The sequence below is a fragment of the Rana temporaria genome, chromosome 1 (assembly GCF_905171775.1).
Source record: "Rana temporaria chromosome 1, aRanTem1.1, whole genome shotgun sequence".
Classification (NCBI taxonomy): Eukaryota; Metazoa; Chordata; class Amphibia; order Anura; family Ranidae; genus Rana; species Rana temporaria.
The window spans coordinates 403,133,577-403,157,510 of record NC_053489.1 but is presented as its reverse complement, the minus strand read 5'-3'; the positions used below and the strand labels follow the sequence as shown (position 1 = coordinate 403,157,510).

General features: G+C 44.0%; 1 protein-coding gene across 3 annotated transcripts in view; it reads right to left on the bottom strand.

The window, feature by feature from the left end:
* Positions 1–23,934, bottom strand: part of PCSK4 (proprotein convertase subtilisin/kexin type 4) — a 129,290-nt gene that overhangs the window by 25,377 nt on the left and 79,979 nt on the right. For 2 of the 3 annotated variants that reach the window (XM_040323511.1, XM_040323520.1), the window contains one exon: positions 4,471–4,683. The exons of the other annotated variant lie outside the window; for it this stretch is intronic. In XM_040323511.1, coding sequence (XP_040179445.1) covers positions 4,471–4,683 — 213 coding nt within the window. The remainder of the gene's footprint in view (positions 1–4,470; positions 4,684–23,934) is intronic. 3 annotated transcript variants of the gene reach the window in all.

Here is a 23,934-nt window from a genome sequence, read left to right as displayed (position 1 = left end):
CATAAGTATTTACAGCCTTTGCCATGACACTCAAAATTGAGCTCAGGTGCACAGATCATCCGACAGGCTGGGTTCACACTATACTACACGACTTTCATCCTACTTTGCTCTGCGACATTGGTCCTACATTGATCCTACATTGGTCCTACATCCATCCGACTTTCATGAACAGGATACTACTTTGCCCTGCGACTTAAAGTACGACTGTCAATGAGCGGGGATCCGACTTGTATCACTGCCAATATCAGGCACTGTGTTTGATATGAATCTTGAGGGGAAACTCCACGCCAAATTTTAACAAAAAAACGGCATGGGTTCCCCTCCAAGAGCATACCAGGGCCATACCTTCGCCCCCCCCCCCCACCCTGACCCCATGTTGATGAGGACACAGGGCCTCTTCCCGACAACCCTGGCCGTTGGTTTCGGGGTCTGCGGGCGGGGGGGCTTATCGGAATCTGGGAGCCCCCTTTAACAAGGGGGCACCCAGATACCGGCCCCCCGCCCTAGGTGAATGAGTATGGGGTATATAAACTAACTACACAGGTTTTTAAAATATTTTATTAGTCAGCTTTGGGTGTCTTCTTCTGTCTTCTCCGCTCTCTGATTTATATAGGCCTCTTATGACGTCACAGTCCCAGAATGCTCCGGGTGGTGACGTCACCACCCGGAGCATGCTGGGACTGTGACGTCATAAGAGGCCTATATAAAATCGGTCCGAGCCGCGCACCCGGCATTACAGTGGGAGGGAGCAACGAGTCAACACCGGAAGAAAAGAAGAGGGAAGAAGAAGGCGACAATGAAGACCAGGCTGGCCGCCACCGCTAGTAAAAGAGCTACAAAGAAGATAGCAGCGGCGGCGCAGCCTGGCAGAAGGCACCGGAGAGTTGGAGAAGAACCCCGGAGCGCGGAGAGCAGAAGAAGAGAGCGGAGAAGACGGAAGACCTCCGAAGTCAGAAGACCCGTGGAGCTGACTAATAAAATATTTTAAAAACCTGTGCAGTGTGATAAGCCCCCCGCCCGCAGACCCCAAAAACCAACGGCCAAGGTTGTCGGGAAGAGGCCCTGTCCTCATCAACATGGGGGCAGGGTGCTTTTGGGTGGGGGGCGCAGGGCATGCGGCCTGGCACGGTTAAGGGGGGCGCTCGCTTGTCCCCACCCCCTTTTCTGACCGGCCGGGCTGCTGCTCGGATACGGGTCTGGTATGGATTTTGGGGGGGACCCCAACGCCTTTTTATGGCGTAGGGGGTTCCCTTTAAATCCGCACCAGACCCATGGTCCTGGTATGCTCTTGGAGGGGAACCCATGCCGTTTTTTTGTTAAAATTTGGCGTGGAGTTCCCCCTCAAGATCAGCAGAGTACAAGTCGCATGCCAAAGTCAGAGCGTGCAAGACTGTGGTCCAACTTTGATCCTACTTCAATGATATTCAATGGAGTGAAGTAGGATCAAAGTCGGACCAAAGTAGTACAGGGAGCATTTGCAAAGTCCCTCAGACATGTGTCGGACCAGTTAAGGCGGCTCCCATAGGGAAACATTTTTTTTTACACGTCATGCGACATGAGCTCCCAAAGTCGGAGCGTTTGTCGGACTAGTGTGAACCTGGCACAAACCAAGCCATAAAGTCCAAGGAATTGCCTGTAAGCCCTCTGAGACAGGATTGCATCAAGGCCCAGATGTGGGGAAGAATACAGAAAAATGTCTGCAGCATTAAAGGTCCCAAGGAGCACAGTGGCCGCCATCATCCATAAATGGAAGTTTGGAACCACCAGGACTCTTCCTAGAGTGGGTCGCCTGGCCAAACTGAGCGACTGGCCGAGAAGGTCCTCAGTCAGGGAGGTGACCAAGAACCCGGTGGCCACTGACAGCGCTCCAGGGTTTCTCTGTGGAGAGAGAACCTTCCAGAAGAACAACCATCTCTGTAGCACGCCAACAATAAGGCCTGTATGGAGTGGCCAGACGGAAGCCACTCCTCAGTAAAAGATGTATGACAGCCCGCCTGGAGTTTGCCAAAAAGGCACCTGAAGTACTCAGACCATGAGAAACAAATTTCTCTGGTTTGATGAAACAAAGATTGAACCGTTTGGCCTGAATCACAAGCATCATGTCTGGAGGAAACCAGGCACCGCTCATCACTTGGCCAATACCATCCCCTACAGTGAAGCATGGTAGTGGCAGCATCATGCTGTGGAGTTGTTTTTCAGTGGCAGGAACTGGGAGACTAGTCAGGATCAAGGCAAAGATGAATGCAGCAATGTACAGAGACATCCTTGGATGAAAACCTGCTCCAGAGCACTCTTGACCTCAGACTGGAGCAAAGGTTCATCTTCCAACAGGTCAACAACCCTAAGCAAACAGCCAAGATAACAAAGTAGTGGCTACAGGACAACTCTGAATGTCCTTAAAGTGGAGGTTCACCCAAAAGTGAACCTTTGCTTTTCGAAACCCTCCCCCCCTCCAGTGTCACATTTAGCACCTTTCAGGGGGGAGGGGGTGCAGATACCTGTATAATGCCGGTATTTGCACCACTTCCGGGTATAGACTCCCGCAGCAGTCCCGCCCCTTTGCATCACCCCCCTCCCCGTTGTGTCCTGGGAAACACACGGCTCCCAGAACACAGTGGGGACCAGTGAGGACAGCGAAGCGCGGCTGGCACATGCGCAGTAGGGAACCGGGCTGTTCACTTCCTGAGTCCCTCACCGAGGATGGCGGCGGGGGAAGCCGAGCGATAGCTCGGCTACCGACATCGTGGGCGAGCTGGACAGGTAAGCATCCATTTTCTAAAAGTCAGCAGCTGCAGTATTTGTAGCTGCTGGCTTTTAAAAAAAAAAAAAAATTCCGGTGAGCCTCGGCTTTAAGTGTCCCAGTCAGAGCCCAGACTTGAACATTTCTTGGATGATCTGAAAAGGGCTGTGCACCGATGCTCCCCATTCAACCTGATGGAGCTTGAGAGGTCCTGCAAAGAAAAATGGGAGAAACTGCCCAAAAATAGGTGCGCCAAACTTGTAGCATCATACTCAAAAAGACTTGAGGCTGTAATTGTCATTATGGGGTATGGTTTGTAGAATTTTGAGGAAAACAATGAATTTTATAAATTTTGGAATAAGGCTGTAACTTAACAAAATGTGGAAAAGTGAAGCACTGAATACTTTCCGGATGCACTGTATACTCACATAACCTCATAATGTTTCTACTTATCTGTTCACATATATAATTAACCTGTTTACTATAGGAGGCTAGGTTCCCCTGTATAAAAAAAATAAATGGACATTTTTTGCAAGAAAAAAAAAACACCCAATATGTGCATTTCTTTTTATACCAGGAGCCTGGAGAGCACTGTACCTGTAATCAGTGGATCGTGGGTGCAATGTCAGGCTCTGAGGAAAAAAAAGAATTGAAATGCATCAGTCTGCAGGGATTCCAGTAAGGTCTCCCCTCAGCTCTGGAAGTATTAAGCCACGGATGAGTGGCTTAATGAGTGTGTTTAACACATTTGCTTGTGAGTAGTTCTTTTTATCAAATTTATTAAAACTTGTGAGATAATGCACTAGGCCTGTGCGCCCTCTTGTTTGTCAGTGGCCATAGGACATCCCCAGTCCTAAAGGGCAACAAGGCTTTAAGAGATTATATATGCAGTGGAATTTACTTATACCCTACTGGGCTATCACACTTATACGCAGGACATAATTGCTGTTGGTGACATTCTCTAGCTCTCTCCCCTCTGAGAGGATTCAATGGACTAAGAGGGCACGGATTACCATACTCCGTCTACGGAGAACTAGAAGTCCATCTGCCTCATTGGCAAACAGGGCTTGTAGATCATTCATTCACAGATCCCTGTGAACAAATGATGCGGCTGTGTGGGCAATTTTAAATGTGACAATGGCTGTGTTGCAAAAGAACCCAACGCTGTCACGAAGGAAAGGCTGGTGTGAGGGGGGAGTGGAAGCATTTGCACCATGTTGCTCTCTAAATACTAGGAGTAACATGGAACATAGTGCAAAAGAAGAATTTATCCATAAAATCGTTTCAAAACTTTGCATTATGGCTACAGCAGCCACTTGATATATTAGGGATCTGGTGGATATAAATTTCATGAAATCTATGGAAAAAATAAGCTTTCAAACAAAAGCATTTCCCAAGCATCTTTGAAGTTTTCACATTATCTCTATACATGGGGAAAAAAAAAAAAAAAAGCCTACCCTTTTTCCTAATGCAGAGTTTATAGAGATGAGCACTAAGCTGCAGCCAATCCAAAAAGCACAAAAAAAACTGCAATCGTTAGGATGGGGTCGGACCCACATCTGGCTATGCCCTCCTGACTTTTGGCTCTGAGACCTGAAAGGTTGAGGAGTTGTGCAATTTCTAATCCGAATGATGAACGATGCTGTGAAATTCATCTGTGGAGAGGGTAGTGGAGTGGGTGCATTAGAGTGGTGGCTGTGAGGAATGCAAGTATCATGACAGATACTTACAATCTGCCTGTCTTTCTTTTTGCCACTGCTAAATGTAGTAGTGAGTATGGATGAGCAAGCCTCGCTATACCATGGAATCTCTCCATTCTCTGTGGTGCTGATGACCGATAGCGTGTATATACTATTGCTGTAGCCATCACAATTACAGTTGTCATAACGCAGGCCACCATTTCCAGACGCCCATACAAAAATGGAACCAAGACCACCACGTCCCTAAAACAAAAGAAAACACAGAGAAGGCAAGTAACAAAGAAAGCAAGGCAGCTTTATAATACACAGTGACATGCAGTTAAAAGGTTCACCATAAAGTGGCTGTACTTACTGGAATTATGTTGGAAATGAGGCGCATGATTTACAAGCATTGTCAAGGTTTTTCCACCCAAAATAGATCTATAGCCTCACAAAAAATTATTAACTACTGCAACACTTACTTTTAAGTGCAGGTGAAGTCCTCATTCGGCTCACTGATGGCGTGGAATGATGCAGCACTGCTCCTGAATTCAGAGCAGTGTTGCTGCCGCCATGTAGGCACTTTGCCTGCTTGCACTACAGTGAGATGGAAAAGGGTTTCAGGGGTGTGCCTGTGAGCATGATCATGGCTGGTTCACAAGCCTGGAGCATGTCACTAAGCACCTGGCCACGCCTAGCTCTGCCCACTGCTTTTTGCATTTGATAGCACTGCCTCCGTTGCTGAAACCCTCCCACTGTGAGTGGCAGTGTCTAAGAGGGAAAGTGTGTGAGACACGAATGAAGGAGGACTTGGCTCAGTCAGGAAAGGTAAAGTTTTTTTTATTTTCTTTACTTTGAAACTTGTACATCACATAATTAGACTTGGTATTTGCTTGGTCATAAAAGCATTTAGTTGTATTTTAATGCATTTTGCTTTAGGACAAATGTGTAAATCCATCAAAAACGCCCCAACAGTATAGCTGGCATGCCCAAAAGACCCAAGGACACACTTCTTATTACCCAAGGACCACTACAAGTTGAATTGTAGGTTTTATTATATCAACTTAAAATTCAGAACCAGCATTAAACACCTTTGGACACAGCTGATTACAGATCGGGGTAAAGTGCTGATAACCAGCAGGGCTGTCAGCACATTGTTTACACTGATAAATGGGGCCCTGATCAGTGTACTGATTGTCAGCGCAGCCCCCTCAGCGGAGAAGAAAAAAAACGTATTTGCTAAATATTAGAAACTAAAAAAAAAAAAGACATTTTCCCCAAAAGTTTGTCAGTTTTCATTTTTTTAGCAAAACAAAAAACCCAGTGGTGATTAAATTTCACCCAAATAAATCTCTAGCTGTCTCAAAATAGGTTATAAATTTCATCTGGGTACAGTGTAATTCTCATTCAAAGTGCGACAGCACTCCAAGCAGAAAATTGGCCTCGGCAGAAAGGGGGTGAAATTACTGGTTAAATATAGGTGAAACATTTCTAATCATTGCAACCATAAAATGTATATACAAAAATACATGACAAAAAAACAACATTGCAGCACCTTCTATTGTAAGAATATGGATAGACCTTGAACAGATCTGGTTTGTCTCAAATGTTTGTGTGGTTTGTCGCAAATTTTTTCATGGGGGTTGCATTTACAAAAACTTGATGATTTCACAGTTGAAACCTGCTACCTCAGGAGAATAAAAGTTGTGCCAACTTTGATACTATCCATCAGTAGTATACAACTTTTCCCAGAAACATAATGCCTGGTTGGGGATTGTGAGCATATATTTGAACAAGGGGCAGTCCAAAAAAACGGTAGCAAAAGGTCTACAATAAATCTAAATCCCCCCTTTCGGAGGTCACCCATCTCTAAATGCAAAGATGGGCTCAACTGTTATGTACGCCCATTAGCTCTCAGCTGTGGGACAGGATCTGGTCCTCTACTTTTAAGTCCTCTAAATGCATATTGCAGAGGGAGACTCCATTAAAATTCTTTAGTTATCCATAAATATGATCCCTCAAGCTCAGCATATTGCTGGCGTTGTAAGCTTGATGTGGGTTTGTTTTTCCATATTTTCTGGCAAGGTTCTCCGATACAACCCTTCTGGCACAAAGTGATATTAATTCAGAAAGTGGTGGAAGTGTCCCTGCCGCTTGACCCATTACATTACTTATTGGTCCTCCCTTTCTCAGGAATTACTAAAAATGTTAAACGGCTGATTTCCTACATCCTCTTAGCCGCCAAGAGAATTATTCTATTGTGTTGCCAATCAAATACCCCTCCCTTATGGCCCAGGTTTCTCCAACTTATAGCTGACACCCAAAGAATGGAATATCTAACATCTACTGTGCATGATAGTATTTCACAATTTATTAAAATTTGGGAACCATGAGTTCAATCGGAATATGGGACGCCTCTACTGGTCACTACATCATATCGTATACAATTTACCGTGTCCAAGCCTTCTTGCAGGTTCCCTTTCTTAGGCGCATGTTACAAGGTACCCCTTTAAAAGCTTCTTGATCTTACTTGTCTACAATATGGTAACACTTATGTATGTATGACCCGTTTTACCTCTTGTTCTGTTTACGAGTTGTTTCCTCATCCATATGCTCTGCAGTTCACCCCTGTGTTCTGTATTTATGGACATTTTTCTTGTAACACCATACCCTATATTACGTATGTCTTGTTTGAAAATTCTGTAACCCCTTTTCTGAAATCTTATAAAAAATAAAAAATTATACCACATCGAACAGTGGGTGTGGCCAAACAGCACAGTTAAAGGATCCTAAGACTAGGTCCACACTGAATGTGGACGATATCAAACCGGCATTTCAGTCTAAAGTCCAGGGAGATTTGAGAGACATCTGCGTGGGTTGTACAGATGTCTATTGAAACAACCCCTAAAAGACACCAAAAGTATTACAGAACTACCTTTGGGAAATGGTGCAGCGCCGCAAAGTTGGCATCGCAGCACCGATTAAGGCAGTGCTGTTGCAGGCAATAGGGTCAGATTTGGCATGTCAAATCGAACAGTGGGTGTGACCTAATTGACATGTCAAATCGGGTCAATGTGAATGGGGGCTTCAGGAGCAATACAGATTGGGAGTTCGTCATGTGCAAAATTCAGTTATTGGGGGGGGGGGGCGCTACGCACAAGAGTGCAAAGCTCAGGGGGGGCGCTACATACAAGATTGGGGGGGGGGTGCGCCATGTACAGCGCTCAGCTCTCTTTCATAGACTCTGGACATCTCACTTCCACCCCTCATCCACTCAGACCTTTGCATCACACTCCCCCCATTTCCTATCTTTGCACACATTCCCCCCCCAACAAAAAAAAAAACTTCCTCACATCTCTTCCAGCCCTGGTACCTCCCAGCAGTGTAGATGGCTCTGTGTCACTCTCACTTTCAGGGAGATAATTGGTCAGCAGATGGGGATCACAGTGCAGCTTACCACGTGATGCCCCATCTCACACTGCATCTGCCCAGCACTCCCCGCCGTGAGTGAAGAGCAGGTGTCAGAAAGGAACTAGTCATAGTACAGATGAAGCCTCAACACATACACCGTTGTGCAGGCGCAGATGTTCAGTTGCCTGTTTATAACTGTTCGCAAAGGCATATGCACAAACGCACTAATGTTGGTGCCAATGGGACTATGTAAACTGGAGTTCTATTAGCCATATCTGTCTGATCTACAGCTATTACCCATGCTCCTGTATATGTTCCTATGCTGACTTCTTATTGATCTGGCTTGCCCTGACCTTGCTTGAAAGCTACATGCCCTGACCTTGGCCTGTCTGTCTTCTGCCCGATTCTACGTGGCTGACTTCTGCGTGTTTCCTGACCATTCTCTGCTTGCCGTATATGCCTGTATCTGACAGTCTGTTGCCGATCTGGCTCGTCTGATCTTGCATCCAGTTATTCACCCGTACTGCTCTGCATGTTACCTGGTTCCTGCTGGTTCTGCACCTGCCAGCTGCATGTCCAGTCCGGAGTCTGCTGTCACCTGCTGTTCCAGCGATCTGACCCGTCTCTGGCAACGCACCTGCTGCCTACTGCTGTGGCTGATGGACACCTCACCACAGGCACCTATACCTTTCCGCGCTCTCGTAGCCACTATCTCAACATCAGTGGTCTCTGGTTCAGGGCTATATGAGAGGCCTCCCGCTACACGCCAGGCTCTACCACAAGGTACGTGACAGCATCAGACAGCCATGGCTGAGCCTGCAGGAGGGACCTCTCCCATGGATGAGATTTGCCAACACCTCCCAGCCCTCACCCAAGCTGTTAAGTCCTTGCAGGATATATACGTCCAGCTGGAGTGTGCAATTTTTGACTCAGTCCTGCCTCAGCCTCTACCTGATCTTCTGCTGCAGCACAATCAGAGACCGCTACTGCACCTACAGTAATGATGCTGCCTCCTAAACACAGGCTTCTTACTCTAGAGAGATTCTCAGGGGATCAAAGTAAATTTAGAGCATTCTGTAACACGTCCACTATACTTCTCTGTGCAACCATGGACTTTCTCCCTGGAATCCACCAAGGTGGGGTTCATCATCTCGTTTCTTCAAGGGGAACTTCAAACCTTGGTGCACTGGCTGCTCGAGGAGAATAACGCACAACTGCATACCATTACTTTACCATTACAATTTTTTAACCTTTTTATTTAAACAATTGCTCACATAATACATATTTTCCGTGCATTTGATCATATGGAACAATACTGGTACAAAACATTAAATCATAGGTCCATTTGATATTACTGTGTCAATACCAATTTACATACAAATACATTATTTTTATGTCCCATAAAGGTCAAATTGACCTACTACCTTCCATCAACAAGGGAGATGATGATACTGTCAAGGAGTGTGTTGGTTGCTGTGCCTGCAGGGCATGTTGAAGCTGGAGATATTGATAAAAGCCCCTAGGGGCCAATTGGAATCCTGGCATAACTGTTCATATGTTTTTAGCACCTCCCCCTCATACAACTGTAAAAAAAAAAAAAAAAAATCCCCCTCTTTCAAGGGGGTAAAGCCCTGTAGTTCCTGTAACTCTGGGTATCTAGGATTATGCCATACCAGGGTAAAGGGCAACGGGCCCCATTATCCTCAGAGCTTTCCGGATCTCCCCCCATACCCTTTTAAGAAGGGTATATGTAGGTGCAGGTGCAAATTTTGGTATGCTGGGCAGGTCCATCTCCACACGAGAGGCCGCCTTTAATGAGCGGGCAGACATGGTCACCAGATTACATATAGGGTCCTCACTCGTTTCCCGCCCCCATCCTGCCAGTTGCTGAAGCTGCGAGGCCAAGAAATAAATTTTGGGGTGGGGTACTGCCAATCCCCCTCTATCCTTTCCAAACTGCAGGGTGGTTAAGCCAATACTGGCTACCTTCTTCCATATCAAATCCCGCATTAATGTATCAATTTGTTTAAACCGTTTGGGATCCACATAGGGGAGTTGTGAAAAATATACAAAAGCTGTGGAGCCCATACCATTTTTTATTAAATTTGCCCGTCCCACTACTGACAGGGGGAGCTTACACCAGCTGTTACATTTCTCTTTCAACCTAACCAGCAGTGGGCCCAGATTCAGCTGAAGATACTCAGATGGATCTGGGGATACCACCACTCCCAGATATTTAAAGCTATTAGTTATAACAATCTGTTCTGCCCCTGCTGGTAACGGTTCCGTCAGCTGGTCTATGGGCATTAAAGTTGGACCAATTAATGGTAAAGCCTGAAAAGCTTCCAAATTCTCCTATAATCCCCATCACTGCTCGTAACGAGGCAACTGAATCACCTAGATAAATAAGCGCGTCATCCGCATATAAGGATATTTTATCTTCCCTCCGGCCCCTACGAAACCCAACCACCTCCGAGGCGATACGGATCAAAATGGCCAGAGGTTCCACCGCCCAGGATTGTAAAAACAAAGCCATTTCTGATGGAGTGTAGCTGGTTTTGGAGGAATATAGAGCCCTATAGAACTGCTGGAAGTCATTTAAGATATCAGAGCTAACGGTAGGTGTCTCCCCAGATTCTGCCCTTATGGCTAAAATATTAGAAGAATCCCGCTGTTCCCTGGCTATAAAAGGGCAAGTAGGCGACCAGTGTTTTCCCAGTGTTTTAATCTGCTGTTAAAAATATCTCCTCTTCTCATCTGCTGACAGCAAAACAGAGTTATACCAAGATTGTGCCTTCGTCCAGGAGTCATTAGATTGGGAGGGGTCAACTAAAAAGGGATTCACTTTCCATAACGGGTGGCCCAATGCAACAATGGCATCCAGCCGTACCCAGAATAGAGAATGACTGGATAAAAGACATGGCTTATAGCCGAATCTCTTACCCACTGCATCATCGCCTCGTTCCCTAATCCCAGATCAATACGAGAGAGTCCATTTCTAAGAGGCACCGCTAAAAACAGTGGAGGAATATAGATCAAGGCAATAATACACACAAGCCCATTAAGCTTACAAAGCAAAAAAAAAGAAGACATTTACCTTCTCTGTCCATCTGCTGTTGAATACACTCAAAGGGGACATTAGCAGAGATCATTACACTAACTCCCCTAGAATAGGAGGAAAGCTTAATTTTTCACTGCTATGGCCCAGCTGCATGACAGCCCACAGTGGACTTCTACAGCAGAGACTGCTCTTCATGTGCTTCAGTAAGGCGGCAGAGCAGTCAAGGACTACGTTACGGACTACAGATGCTGGAGCACAGACACGCAATGGAATGATGCAGCTCTGCATCACCTAGGCCTCTCTGAAAGTTTAAAAGATGAGTAAGCCCGGGTTGGAGTTCCAAATACCCTAGACATATTGCTCCTGTCGGTTCGGCTTTGTCCCGTTTATCCTTCATTTGAGATTCCACAGCCCATGCAACTTGGGTTGATGCGTCCTCTGTCACCCGAGGAACGCTAATGTTGTCAACAGCACAACCTCTGCTTATACTGTGGGGAACCCAGCCACTATGTACACGTGTACCCTGCAAAGCTGTGTAAATGTTTGTCTATTTCTCCTGCTAACCGACAACCATTATCTGCCAGCGCAACACATCTTGCTCTCCCGATCTTGTTTCAGCTTCCAGGAAGAACTGCCCCAGTCACTGCAGCCATCAGGGAATCCAGTTGTTTTATTGACCTAGCCTTTGCAACACAGCAATGCATCCCTCTGCAGCCACAGACCCAAGGACTTTCAGTATATCTGTTAGACTAGTACCTCAGGAGACACCTTCCTTTGCCTGTTGTTACCCCTACTAAGGATAAAGAACTGTTGAGTCTTGATGCCACACAATCCACAGATCGATTGGATTTCAGGAGATATCAGATTTCATTCAACCTACTCCTGGGAGCATTGCCTACCAGAATAACCAAATCATTTTGCTGTGCATGGACTCGTCAGGCAGTGCCTGAGCCTCACCATTAATATGTGTTTAGCAAGCAGGGAGATGATACCCTTCCTTCACACTGACCTTATGATTGCCCGATTGAACTTCTTCTAAGAGTGAAGATTCCCTTCGGGAGAATCTTCCCACTATCAGAGTAAGAACTGGAAGGCTTGAAGGAGTATGTGGATGAAAAAAGGGTTTCATCTGTCTATCCTTGTGTCCACGCAGCCGCATAGATGTGAACCTAGACTTAGAAGGGATTTCCTCACCAAAAATGTAATTTTTGTTGCAGGGGGATGCCTGATATCCGTTGTGTATCTTTGTACAGACTTCTGGGAAAATCAGTAAGCCAATCACACAAGCAGTAAACATTTCTGGGGGCGATCGGTACACGGTGTACAGAACACCTCCAGGTAGCCATATTGCATTTTATAGAAAAAACAGGAGATGCAGATTGAAAAGGAAAGGTCATGTTTAACATTCAATTACAAAATGACTTGTGTCGCAATTGTATATGCTAGTGATGGCTAACCTTGACACCCCATGATGTTTTAGAACTATATTTTCCATGATGCTCAACTACATTGCAGAGTGCATGAGAATCATGGGAAAAATAGTTCTAAAACATCTGGGGTGCCAAGGTTTTTTTGCCTTTTTGTTTCTTTTTTCCCCACAAAAGTGGATTTACCCTTTAAGTACACCCTAGCGAATGAGCCTTAAAAGCATTTATATGAATATGTGAGTAGGAAATTAACCGCTTCACATAATACAGATTATGACCAGCTATTTATTTAATCACAAATGTTTATTTACAGATCTACAGCCTCGCCTGTAATTATATAAAGGTATGTGAAACTACTAGCATTGCACACAAGATTGTGTACCTTCTTTGCAGCTGTATTTGAGGGAGTTCCACAGAGTCCCCAAGAAGAGATGTCTCTCTGGGAAAAGTTGCAGACTACTTGTGGATAGTATCAGACAGCACTAAAAAAAAAATTATACTCTTGATGCATTTCTCAGGTGAAACCCACTTCCTCAGGTTTCTTCACCTCTACAAACCCTATTAGGTGTAAACATGTAAGACAAACGATGCCTGTTGAAGCTCTATCCAAGTATATACAATTGGAAGGTTAAAAGGGGATGTAAAAGTTCTTTTAAAAAAACAAAAAAACAAATACATTACAAAAACATGTTGTACATATCTCCTCTGTGCAAGGGTTTTGTAGCCCCGATCCTCCTCTTCTGGAGGAGGATCGGGTGCGCCTCCGAGTCCTGACGCTGCATCCATTGACAGACAGGACTCGGCCCGCCTCCCGCGTTGCTGGATTTGATTGACAGCAGCGGGAGCCAATGGTTCTTGCTGCTAGCAATCTGTCCAATGAGGACCCGAGAAAGCGGCTGTAGCTGCTGTGCTTGTCCTCGATGGAACGATCGGGTTCAGGTAAGTAAAAGGGGGATGAGAGAGTGGGTAACCGCTCAAAGAGAACCAGGTAATCTGATTCCTGTGGTCCGAGCCAAGGGTGCAGGCAGTGCAATCAAAATGCAGGTTAGGGTGAAGGAAAAAAGCTGGGACAGCCGCACTCCAAAAAAACTCCTCCTTTAATTAAAAATCACAAAATACATGCCACAGCAAAAAACAGCACAACAAAAGAAAAGCTGACGTTTCGCACTATGCCTTAGTGCTTCTTCATAGCGAAGGCATAGTGCGAAACGTCAGCTTTTCTTTTGTTGTGCTGTTTTTTGCTGTGGCATGTATTTTGTGATTTTTAATTAAAGGAGGAGTTTTTTTGGAGTGCGGCTGTCCCAGCTTTTTTCCTTCACCCTAACCTAAGTAAAAGGGGGGCTGCTGCACTACAGAAGGTGAAAAACCTTGAGGTTTTACAACTCTTTAAGGATGTTAACAAAATTAGATAGTGCTGCAATGTTCATTTTGTCAAGTATTTTTGTATTTAAGGCTCAGTTCACACTACCAAAATGTAGTTTTGCTGTGATTTTCAGTGCGAATTTGATGCAACTTGCTTGCATTTTTGCATATTCTATAGGGGTAAAGTTGCACTGTAAATTGCACCACAGTAGCACAGGAACCTTTTCCAAATTGGCACAGTGCCGAGTTTCACTGGGAGTGGGCAGCACTGAAAACAACATGATTTCCCTAGTAATGCAATTTTGTGCAACTCAAGTCGCAAAAAAAATTGCACTAGTGTGAACCAGCACTCAATATTTTTAGGTCTCATGCACATTAGAGAACCTAAAAACATCAGAACTGCTAGCAGGAAAAAAACACACACACATTTTGCCACGTTTTTGAGCATTTGTCTCCCCCCCCCCAAAACACTCCCCTTAGCTCATTATTCACTCCCAACCGACCACAACTGGCACTCTCCACCCACACCTAGGATTCTTTAGGTTAGATTGTCGGTTTATACGGCCCATCCTCCTTTTCATGGACGTATATATACCTGGCCAGATGAGCAGATATTTGCTGCATGGCCAGACGCATGGACTCATTCCAATTGGGGGGTGGGGGGGGGGATTTGAAGCACGTGATTAGAGCAAGAGGCTCTAATGGTCTTCATGAAAAAGGGTGGGCTGAGGGCGCAGAGCACCATGCTTCAAGCCCACCCAGTAGTGTGACAATAGCAAATTAATATTTGCTATCGTCACACTGACCTACCTCCTGGCCAATCAGAAAGCAGGTCCCGAGACCCTTCACCCAATTGGCTGAAAGAACAGGCGATCCTATTGGACGCCTAGGAGGAGGAGTGAGGATGTGTATGAAAACAAAAAAAAAACATGACTTTTACAGGTGTTTGAGCTTTTATTTCTCTGGTTTCAACAAGAAAAGATAAACCACCTTTAACAAGGAATTTTCTTTTTTTATATAGAATAAAAAATATGGAACAAATGTTATCGTACGTTTATGATTGCTATACATTCCCTTATATTTCTTGTTACCATCAAAATCCCAAATGGGTTTTAAGCTCCTCTAGTATTTTTAGATCATGTTGCCAATGGCACCACCACACTGAATTGTACATAGTGCCATGCCCCAGATGACGTTACTTCTAATGAAACGTGTCCGATGGAGTTCGTCAGTGAGGTACACTGCACGCCAACCCTGTATACTGGTTGATCGGCTTTTAGGATGTCTTGGATCTATTAAGGTTTGTTTCATACCGGATTTCTGGAAGTGTTTAGCACAGATTTCTTTTAACCACTTCCGGACCGCCGCATGTACATTTACGTCGGCAGAATGGCACGGACAGGCACATCAACGTACCTGTACGTGCTCTGCTTGACGTGGGTCGGGGGTCCGATTGGGACCCCCCCCCCCCGGTACTTGCGGCGGTCCCCGTGGCTTCAGAAGCGATCCGGGATGAGGGGGCGGCGGTTCGTTTTTGTCCGCCCCCTCCGGATCGCTCTCAGCCAATGCGCGTCCTCCTCTGCCTGCACTGTAAACACAGGCAGAGGAGGAAGTGATTTCACCGCTCCTCCCGCCGGTATATTCGTCCGGCGGAGGAGCGGAGACATCACATAGTGAGTACACAAGCACTACACTGACACCTGTACACATAGGCACACAAACCCCCCCCCCCCCCCCCCCCCCAGTCACACTGTCACTAAATAGCAGTGATCATTTACTGATCACTGCATTTAGCGTAAGGTCCAGGGTAGCCCCCCCCAAATAAAGGTTTTAACCCCTTGATCACCCCCTAGTTAACCCTTTCACCCCCCTTTTGCCAGCGTCACTAAGCGATCGTTTTTCTGATCGCTGTATTCGGGTCGCTCGTGCCACTAGGTAGCTAGTTTTTTTTTGAGGTTCGCCGCCATGTTTTTATAGCGTTAGAAAATTTATGGGGGTACCCAACGCTATAAAAACATGGCGGCGAACCTCAAAAAACAAACTAGCTACCTAGCGGCACGAGCGACACTAATACAGCGATCAAAAAAACGCTGGCAAAAAGGGGGTGAAAGGGTTAACTAGGGGGTGATCAAGGGGTTAAAACCTTTATTGGGGGGGGTAGGGGGCTACCCTGGACCTAACACTTTTAACCCCTTGATCACCCCCTAGTTAACCCTTTCACCAGCGTCACTAAGCGATCGTTTTTCTGATCGCTGTATTAGTGTCGCTCGTGCCGCTAGGTAGCTAGTTATTTTTTGAGGTTCGCCCGCTAGGTTTTTATAGCGTTGGGTACCCCCATACATTTTCTAATAAAGGTTTTAACCCCTGATTGCCCCTAGAGTTAACCCTTTCACCCCCCTATTGCCAGCGTCACTAAGCGATCGTTTTTCTGATGGCTGTATTAGTGTCGCTAGGTAGCCAGTTAGTGCCAGTAACGCTTACACCCACGCGCAAAGCATACTCCCCCCATATGTGGAATTACACCCCAAAATACATTCTACTGCTTCTCCTGAGTACAGGGATACCACATGTGTGAGACTTTTTGGGAGCCTAGCCGCGTACGGGACCCCAAAAACCAATCACCGCCTTCAGGCTTTCTAAAGGGTGTAAATTTTTGATTTCAGTCCTCGCTACCTATCACAGTGTCGAAGGCCATAAAATGCCAAAATAGCACAAAAAAAAACCCCAAATGACCCCATTTTGGAAAGTAGACACCCCAAGCTATTTGCTGAGAGGGATGTCGAGTCCATGGAATATTTTATATTTTGACACAAGTTGCGGGAATATGATAAACTGATTTTTTTTGTTGCACAAAGTTGTCACTAAATGATATATTTCTCACACATGCCATGGTTATATGTGGAATTGCACCCCAAAATACATTCTGCTGCTTCTCCTGAGAAAGGGCATACATTTTTGATTTCACTCCTCACTACCTATCATAGTTTTGAAGGCCATAAAATGCCAAGATGGCACACAACCCCCTCAAATGACCCATTTTGGAAAGACGCCACCCCAAGCTATTTGCTGAGAGGCATGTTGAGTCCATGGAATATTTAATTTTTTTGCCCCAAGTGATTGAATATTGACCAAAAAAAATAAAAAATTACAAAACGTTGTCACTAAATGATATATTTCTCACACATGCCATGGTTATATGTGGAATTGCACCCCAAAATACATTCTGCTGCTTCTCCTGAGTACGGAGATACCACATGTGTGGGACTTTTTGGGAGCCTAGCCGCGGGGCCCCGAAAACCAAGCACCGCCTTCAAGATGTGTGAGTCAAATCAAAAATGTATGTCCTTAGAAATCTTGAAGGTGGTGATTGGTTTTTGGGGTCCCGTACGCGGCTAAGCTCCCAAAAAGTCCCACACATGTGGTATCCCCGTACTCAGAAGAAGCAGAATGTATTTTGGGGTGCAATTCCACATATAACCATGGCATGTGTGAGCAATATATCATTTAGTGACAACTTTGTAATTTTTTTTTTTTTTTGTCATTATTCAATCACTTGGGACAAAAAAAAAAAAAAAAATATTATATGGACTCAACATGCCTCTCAGCAGTTTCCTTGGGGTGTCTACTTTTCAAAATGGGGTCATTTGGGGGGGTTTTGTACTGCCCTGCCATTTTAGCACCTCAAGAAATGAGATAGGCAGTCATAAAATAAAAGCTGTGTAAATTCCAGAAAATGTACCCTAGTTTGTAGACGCTATAATTTTTGCGAAAACCAATAAATATACGCTTATTGCGATTTTTACTAAAGATATGTGGCTGAATACATTTTGGCCTAAATGTTTGACTAAAATTTAGTTTATTCGATATTTTTTACTTTTTGTTATAAGAAAAATCATTTTTTTTCAAAATGTTCTGTCTTTTTCCGTTTATATCGCAAAAAATAAAAATCGCAGAGGCAATCAAATACCATCAAAAGAAAGCTCTATTTGTGGGAAGAAAAGGACGCAAATTTCGTTTCGGTACAACATTGCATGACCGCGCAATTACCAGTTAAAGCAGCGCAGTGCCAAATTGTAAAAACACCTTGGGTCTTTAGGCAGCATATTGGTCCGGTCCTTAAGTGGTTAATAAACCGTCAAGCAATTTAACACTATGTGGCCGTTTTTATCTTTCCCTCATGGGCCCTACTATGGAGTAAACTTTACCATCAGCCATGACAGTACCACCACCTGCAATATAATAGTGGAAGCTGATTGGATCTTATATCACACCTGTCTAGACTACTATAAGTTGGAGTCTAGACCTCTGGTAAGGAGGCATTTTATATCAATATCGGTGGAGGTGCACTTGGGTGATCAAAATGCACATCAATTATGTTTAGCGTGGCAAACATTTTTTTTTCACAATTGGTCCTGTTGTGTTGTTGCCAGAAGATTGCACTTTAAGATTTACGGCCAGATTCTCGTAGAACGGCGTATCCTTGCGGCGGCCTAACGTATCCGATTTACGTTACGCCTCCGCAACTTAGACGGGCAAGTGCTGTATTCTCACAGCAATTGCTCCGTAAGTTGCGGCGGCGTAGCGTAAATCGGCCGGCGTAAGCCCGCCTAATTCAAATTTGGATCAGAGGGGCATGTTTTCTGTAAAACTACTGTGACCCGACGTTTTTGCGGAACGGCGCATGCACCGTCCGTGGAATTTCCCAGTGTGCATTGCTCCAAAGTACGCCGCAAGGACGTCATTGGTTTCGACGTGAACGTAAATGACGTCCAGCTCCATTCACGGACGACTTACGCAAACGACGTAACTTTTTCAAATTTTGACGCGGGAACAACGGTCATACTTAACATTGGTACGCCGCACTTATGCCTCATATAGCAGGGGCAACTATCTTTACTGCGTCGGCCGCGCGTACGTTCGGGAATTCGTGTATCTAGCTAATTTGCATACTCGACACGGAATTTAAAGGAAGCGCCACCTAGTGGTAAAAAAAAAATGCAGTTAAGATCCGACGGCGTAAGAGACTTACGCCTGTCGGATCTAATGGATATCTATGCGTAACTGATTCTACTAATCAGGCGCATAGATACGACGGGTCGGATTAGGACTTACGACGGCGTACATGGCGCTGCGCCGTCGTAAGTCCTTTCAGAATCTGGCCCTCAGTCTGTATACTTGCGCGATAATTCTTTTGTTTAAATTGTACATAGTAGCAATGTGAAAATTTCCTTGGATCTTTTATATGCATTAACTAGATTGTTTCATATTTTGGATGGATTTCTGGGGCTGTGCTTATTTTCACTACATTGGACTTCCATATTAAAACCACTGTACTATAAGACATTATAAAAGTAAAAAATGTATTGTGCTATGCATGAGTAGTTGCAATATTGATATTTTCAATTACATACATCGAACTGAAAAACATCACAATATAGGCAGGGTAAAGTGATAAAGTCTTTGCAAAGGACAGCATCCAATCACCAGGCTTGAGCACTGTTAAATCACTGGGGAAGTGATTTGACTGCTCTCTTAGGTAGCCAAGACAGCGTATTTCAGGACTGGACGTGGAGGACCAAGAAGCAGTGAGGAATGCAGATAAGGCCAGCAGGATGGCCAGATAATTTTATGCAGTTCTAGTTATCGCAAGAGATCTAAAAATCTTTATATCTCTCCAAGAAAGTCCAGTGTAATTTTAAATAACCAGTTCCTGACCTCCTCATGTACATTTACGTCGGCAGAATGGCACGGACAGGCACATCCACGTACCTGTACGTCCTCTGCTAGACGTGGGTGGGGGGTCCGATCGGGACCCCCCCGGTACATGCGGAGGTCGGGTCCGCTCGGGAAGCGATCCGGGACGACGGCGCGGCTATTTGTTTTTAGCCGCTCCGTCGCGATCGCTCCCCGGAGCTGAAGAACGGGGAGAGCCGTGTGTAAACACGGCTTCCCCGTGCTTCACTGTGGCGGCGCATCGATCGAGTGATCCCTTTTATAGGGAAGACTCGATCGATGGTGTCAGTCCTACAGCCACACCCCCCTACACTAGTAAACACACACTAGGTGATCCCTAAATGTTACAGCGCCCCCTGTGGTTAACTCCCAAACTGCAACTGTCATTTTCACAATAAAGAATGCAATTTAAATGCATTTTTTGCTGTGAAAATGACAATGGTCCCAAAAATGTGTCAAACTTGTCCGCCATAATGTCGCAGTCACGAAAAAAAAAATCGCTGATCGCCGCCATTACTAGTAAAAAAAATAAAAATGCAAAAAAACTATCCCCTATTTTGTAAACGCTATAAATTTTGCGCAAACCAACCGATAAACGATTATTGCGATTTTTTTTACCAAAAATAGGTAGAAGAATACGTATCGGCCTAAACTGAGGAAAATTTTTTTTTTTTATATATGTTTTTGGGGGATATTTATTACAGCAAAAAGTAAAAAACATTGCATTTTTTTTTAAATTGTCGCTCTATTTTTGTTTATAGCGCAAAAAATAAAAACCGCAGAGGTGATCAAATACCACCAAAAGAAAGCTCTATTTATGGGGAAAAAAGGGCGCCAATTTTGTTTGGGAGCCACGTCGCACGACCGCGCAATTGTCTGTTAAAGCGACGCAGTCCCGAACTGTAAAAACCCCTTGGGTCTTTAGTCAGCATATTGGTCCGGGGCTTAAGTGGATAACTAAAGGCAAAAAAACGTTGCTTTTAGTTTTGAACAGAGTAAAGAGATTAAAACACCTGTCAAGTTTTAATTGTAGTCTGTGCCCTTGTTAGAGAGATTTACCCTAATTGTCCGGTTTACCATTATCATCAAAAATTAAATACAAAAATAACACAGGATTACAGCGCTCAGGAAGTTCATTGAGAACAATCAGCATTAAAAGGTAAAAACAAGGATGTAGTGACAGCAGCATTTCAGAAATTAAGTATTAGAGTCCATAAATATGAATACAAAAAGTCCATGCAAAAAAGATGTATTCACTGGGCAAATTTCATCAGATAACCATGGGCTGCTCTCCAAGAGTGAAGTCAACTCGAGTATACATGATAAAGAAAGACAGGAAAAAGCGCCTCTATGTCATCTGGTTTAATTATAATAACAGGTGCAGGTATCCAACACTTACAATCAAATTAGCAGGAACAGGGGTAGAAGTGAAGGTATTTCAAGTGGAGCCGGGCTGTGCCTGCAGTCTGAAGAAAACTTGATTCTGAAGCCGGGAGAGCCGAGTCATGTAGCTGTGTGTGAGCGCCGTTTAGACAAGCCGCTCGTCTGATGGGTGGTGATGGTGACGTCAGAGGGACAGTGGCTGACACGGGTCAAGAAACTACACAAGGCGTTTCAGAGCCTGCGCTGGTCTGTGGAAGTCCTGCGCGCTCCTTTCTCAAGTGTAAGGAGGAAGGAAATGGGGAGGTATGAAGGGTGGCCAATACTAAAATAGCGAATCATAATTAGTGGGATAAGCCTGTTATATGTCTGGGGCCAGCACAGCATGAAAAAACATGCTCAGCAATATACGGATCCCAGATGGATAAAGGATAAATAACATCACTTCCTGTATACACATGAGAGACGAGCAGGAAGTGCCAATAATAATTTGTATGACAAAATAAGAGTATTAACATCAAGTGTACAGTACATACATAATTAATAGAAAATAATAATATAAAGGTTAAAAAGTAATCATGATATCAATGAAATATTAATTATTAAAAAAAATTAAATATATCTTAAAAGTTTATGCTTAAGAAATATATTGAATAAAAAGGTAAAAAACTGATGATAAAGAATACTACTCGTATGATAGGTTACGGCAAGGTTGTATAAAAAATCAAAGATAATATACTATATATGCAAAATTCAAACTATTATAGGCCATTACAGTTTTGTGTTTTTTGTTTTATATTATATGTTTATGTTTTATAAAATGGTATTGACATCCAGTTCCTCGTTTAAACCAAGGGGAGCAAGGCAATGGAGTGTGAAAATCCAAAAAGTTTCGCTCACATAAACGCGAGAAACGCTCAGCTTCAGACAACTTTTTGGGTATCGACTCGATGACCCACACCCGCAGGCCATCGGTAGACTGATCGTGATGTTGGAGAAAATGGCGGGGGACACTATGCTCATCGCAACCCATCTTAACAAGACGGCGATGAGTGCCAAAACGTTGCCTGAGTGGGTTAATTGTACGACCCACATATAATAATTTACAGGGACATGTGAGACAGTATATGACATAATCAGTGGAACAATTATAAAAGTTTTCTAGCTGATAGGTTTTTTCATTATGGACAAATTGTTTTTGACCATGAGTGACAAAGTGACAAGTTTTGCAGCGGGGTTCGTTGCATCTATACATTCCTGTGAGGGGAGTCAAACAAGTAGCACTAGTTGTTATGGGATCTTTAAGTCTACTGGGAGCTATTTTATTTTTGAAGGTTGGTGCCCTCCTATAGGCGATTTTTGGCTTGTCGCATAAAGTAGTAACCAAGTAGGGATCTTGTTTTAGAATATTCCAGTGTTTACTTAGAATGTGTTCCATTTTTTATATTGTACAGGATATCCAGTTATGAAGCGAACAGTAGGTGTTTCAGGTGTTTTTTTCGGTTTTGGATTTTTTCCGGGTAAAAAGGTGTTGTGGGCTTGGTCTATCAGTGATTCTGGGTATCCCTTTTCCAGGAATTTTTGTTTGAGATGTTTACTTTGAGCGATATAATCGCTATCTCTCGTGCAGTTTTGTCGCAGTCTGCAAAATTGCCCCTTGGGTATGTTTTTTATCCATATTGGGTGATGGCAGCTATTGTAATGGAAATATGAATTACCCGCAGTCGGTTTTGTATAGTTTTGCGCAATTATGCGACCACCTTCGTGACTAAGTTCGAGATCGAGGAAAGCCAAACTTTCTATATTCCACACAAAGGTAAAAGAGACCTAGATCATTATTATTGCAATATTCAACAAATGTATTTACTACTAGTTGGGGGCCATCCCAGATAATAACTATATCATCAATATAGCGGCCATAAAATATTATGTGCTGTGAAAAAGGATTATCTTTCAAAATAAAGAGTATTTCCCAGTATCCCATTGTCAAATTTGCATATGAGGGGGAAAAGTTGGCGCCCATGGCAGTTCCGTGGGTTTGGAGGTAAAAATTGCCATCAAAATAAAAGTAATTGTGCTCAAGACAAAAAGCAGTAGCCTCTAGGATAAAGGCCATCTGCCTAGAGTTGAGCAGGGGATCGGATGAAAGAAACTCTCGGACAGATACCAAACCTATGTCATGAGGTATGGATGTATATAATGAATTTACATCAAGGGACAGCCAAGAATAGCCGTTTTCCCAAGTATATGGGGATAAGAGTTCCATCAAATGTATGGAATCTCTTATATAGGATGGAAGTTGTTGAGCTAGAGGTTGTAGAAAAGAGTCGATGTAGAACGAAAAAACACTGGTAATGCTATTCATTGAGGCAACGATAGGTCTTCCTGGGGGGTGCAGAGAGTTCTTATGTACTTTCGGCAAGTGAAAAAAGTATGGTGTACTATAGTAATCTTTACGGAGGAAAGAAACTTCATTTTTGTCAATAACTTGATCTGTTAAGGCTTTTTGGATTAATACTTCCGATTCCAAACGGAAAGATGGAAGAGGGTCATTAGTAAGTTTTTTGTATGTATCGGAATCCGCCAACAGTCTTAAAGCTTCGGATACATAAGTGGTGCGATCTTGAATAACGATGCCGCCCCCCTTATCGGCTGACTTGATAATAAGATTGGGGTTATTAAGGAAACGTTTAAGTGACTGTCTTTCTCCTGGGCTCAAATTAGACTTGTGTTGTTTGGTAGTGGACTGTGAGCAAAGTTGTTGGAGTTCCGCAAAGACGACTCTATAATAAGATTCTAGATAAGGGCCTTTAGATTTAGTGGGATAGAACAATGATTTTGACTTGAACGGGGTATGTAAAATATGGGGAGAGGTAATAAGGTGCTGGGTTAAGTGATTAAATTCTGATTCAGAATCGTGTTCATCAGGGTCTGGGAGCAGTATACTGCTATGAGTAGTATCATGGATGGAAAAATCTGGGAATGTGTCATCAGAGGACAAAAGTTGGAATGACAGTTCGGTAGGTGACGGAATTTCTTTAAGAGATTGCATATAGAAAAATCTCTTGAGTGTGAGATTTATAATAAATTAGTTTAGGTCCTTAAAATAGCTGAAATGAATTGGGTTGTGTGGTGGGAGAG